The sequence below is a fragment of the Dendroctonus ponderosae genome, unplaced genomic scaffold (genome assembly GCF_020466585.1).
Source record: "Dendroctonus ponderosae isolate FM_Combo_2020 unplaced genomic scaffold, Dpon_F_20191213v2 Dpon_F_20191213_7, whole genome shotgun sequence".
Lineage (NCBI taxonomy): Eukaryota > Metazoa > Arthropoda > Insecta > Coleoptera > Curculionidae > Dendroctonus > Dendroctonus ponderosae.
In genome coordinates this window covers 1,782,787-1,783,311 of record NW_026018916.1, presented here as the reverse complement: position 1 = coordinate 1,783,311, position 525 = coordinate 1,782,787, and the positions used below count along the sequence as shown (strand labels likewise).

The window sequence follows — 525 nt, the reverse complement described above, 5'->3', positions numbered from 1 at the left end:
AAAGCGGGTTATTTGCCAGATTTAGAGGTCGCAGTTTGGGGCAATTCTGCATACCTAAAGTGATATCGGCGTTATTATCGATAGAGGCCACTTGCAGGTCGATGTTTAAACCGGCAAAGCTATAAACTATTTTCGTGCATAGAGTTGGATCAATTTTATCAGTTGTAAACTGGCCTTGGTTCACTCGATACACCGCCCAACTTGCATAGTAACAAACAATATCGGTTTTCCCATCTAAAATTAATTCCAGATAATGCGAAATTAGTCAAATTTACCTTGGAGGCTCTTGATTCTATAACAATAGCACATACATGTCTTGGCAATAAAACAACCCCTTTAGCTCATTGATATAAACAGAGTGGTCGAGTACAATAGCCATTGTAAGTTATTGAGTTTTTTGCCGCAAATGTCTGCCAAGTTTATGACCCCTCCCATTAAACCCAAGTTTATGATTCCTCCCATACAATTCTCTATCCAACGATGCCAAAACGAATTCTGTTGCTCAAATGGTTCTTGAGAAACTTC

General features: G+C 39.0%; 3 protein-coding genes across 12 annotated transcripts in view; 1 reads left to right on the top strand and 2 right to left on the bottom strand.

Annotated features, from left to right (window-relative positions):
• LOC125505225 (acidic mammalian chitinase-like) overlaps positions 1-234 on the bottom strand; it is a gene marked incomplete at its 5' end in the record, with an annotated part of 1,621 nt that extends 1,387 nt beyond the window's left edge. The window contains 1 exon segment of the mRNA XM_048668675.1: positions 55-234. Within this exon segment, the coding sequence (XP_048524632.1) occupies positions 55-234 (180 nt within the window).
• The window catches only part of LOC109540148 (neuropathy target esterase sws), a 43,783-nt gene that overhangs the window by 15,514 nt on the left and 27,744 nt on the right, over positions 1-525 (top strand). The gene's annotated exons all lie outside the window — the stretch shown is intronic.
• Positions 1-525, bottom strand: part of LOC109540149 (lachesin) — a 49,142-nt gene that overhangs the window by 45,306 nt on the left and 3,311 nt on the right. The gene's annotated exons all lie outside the window — the stretch shown is intronic.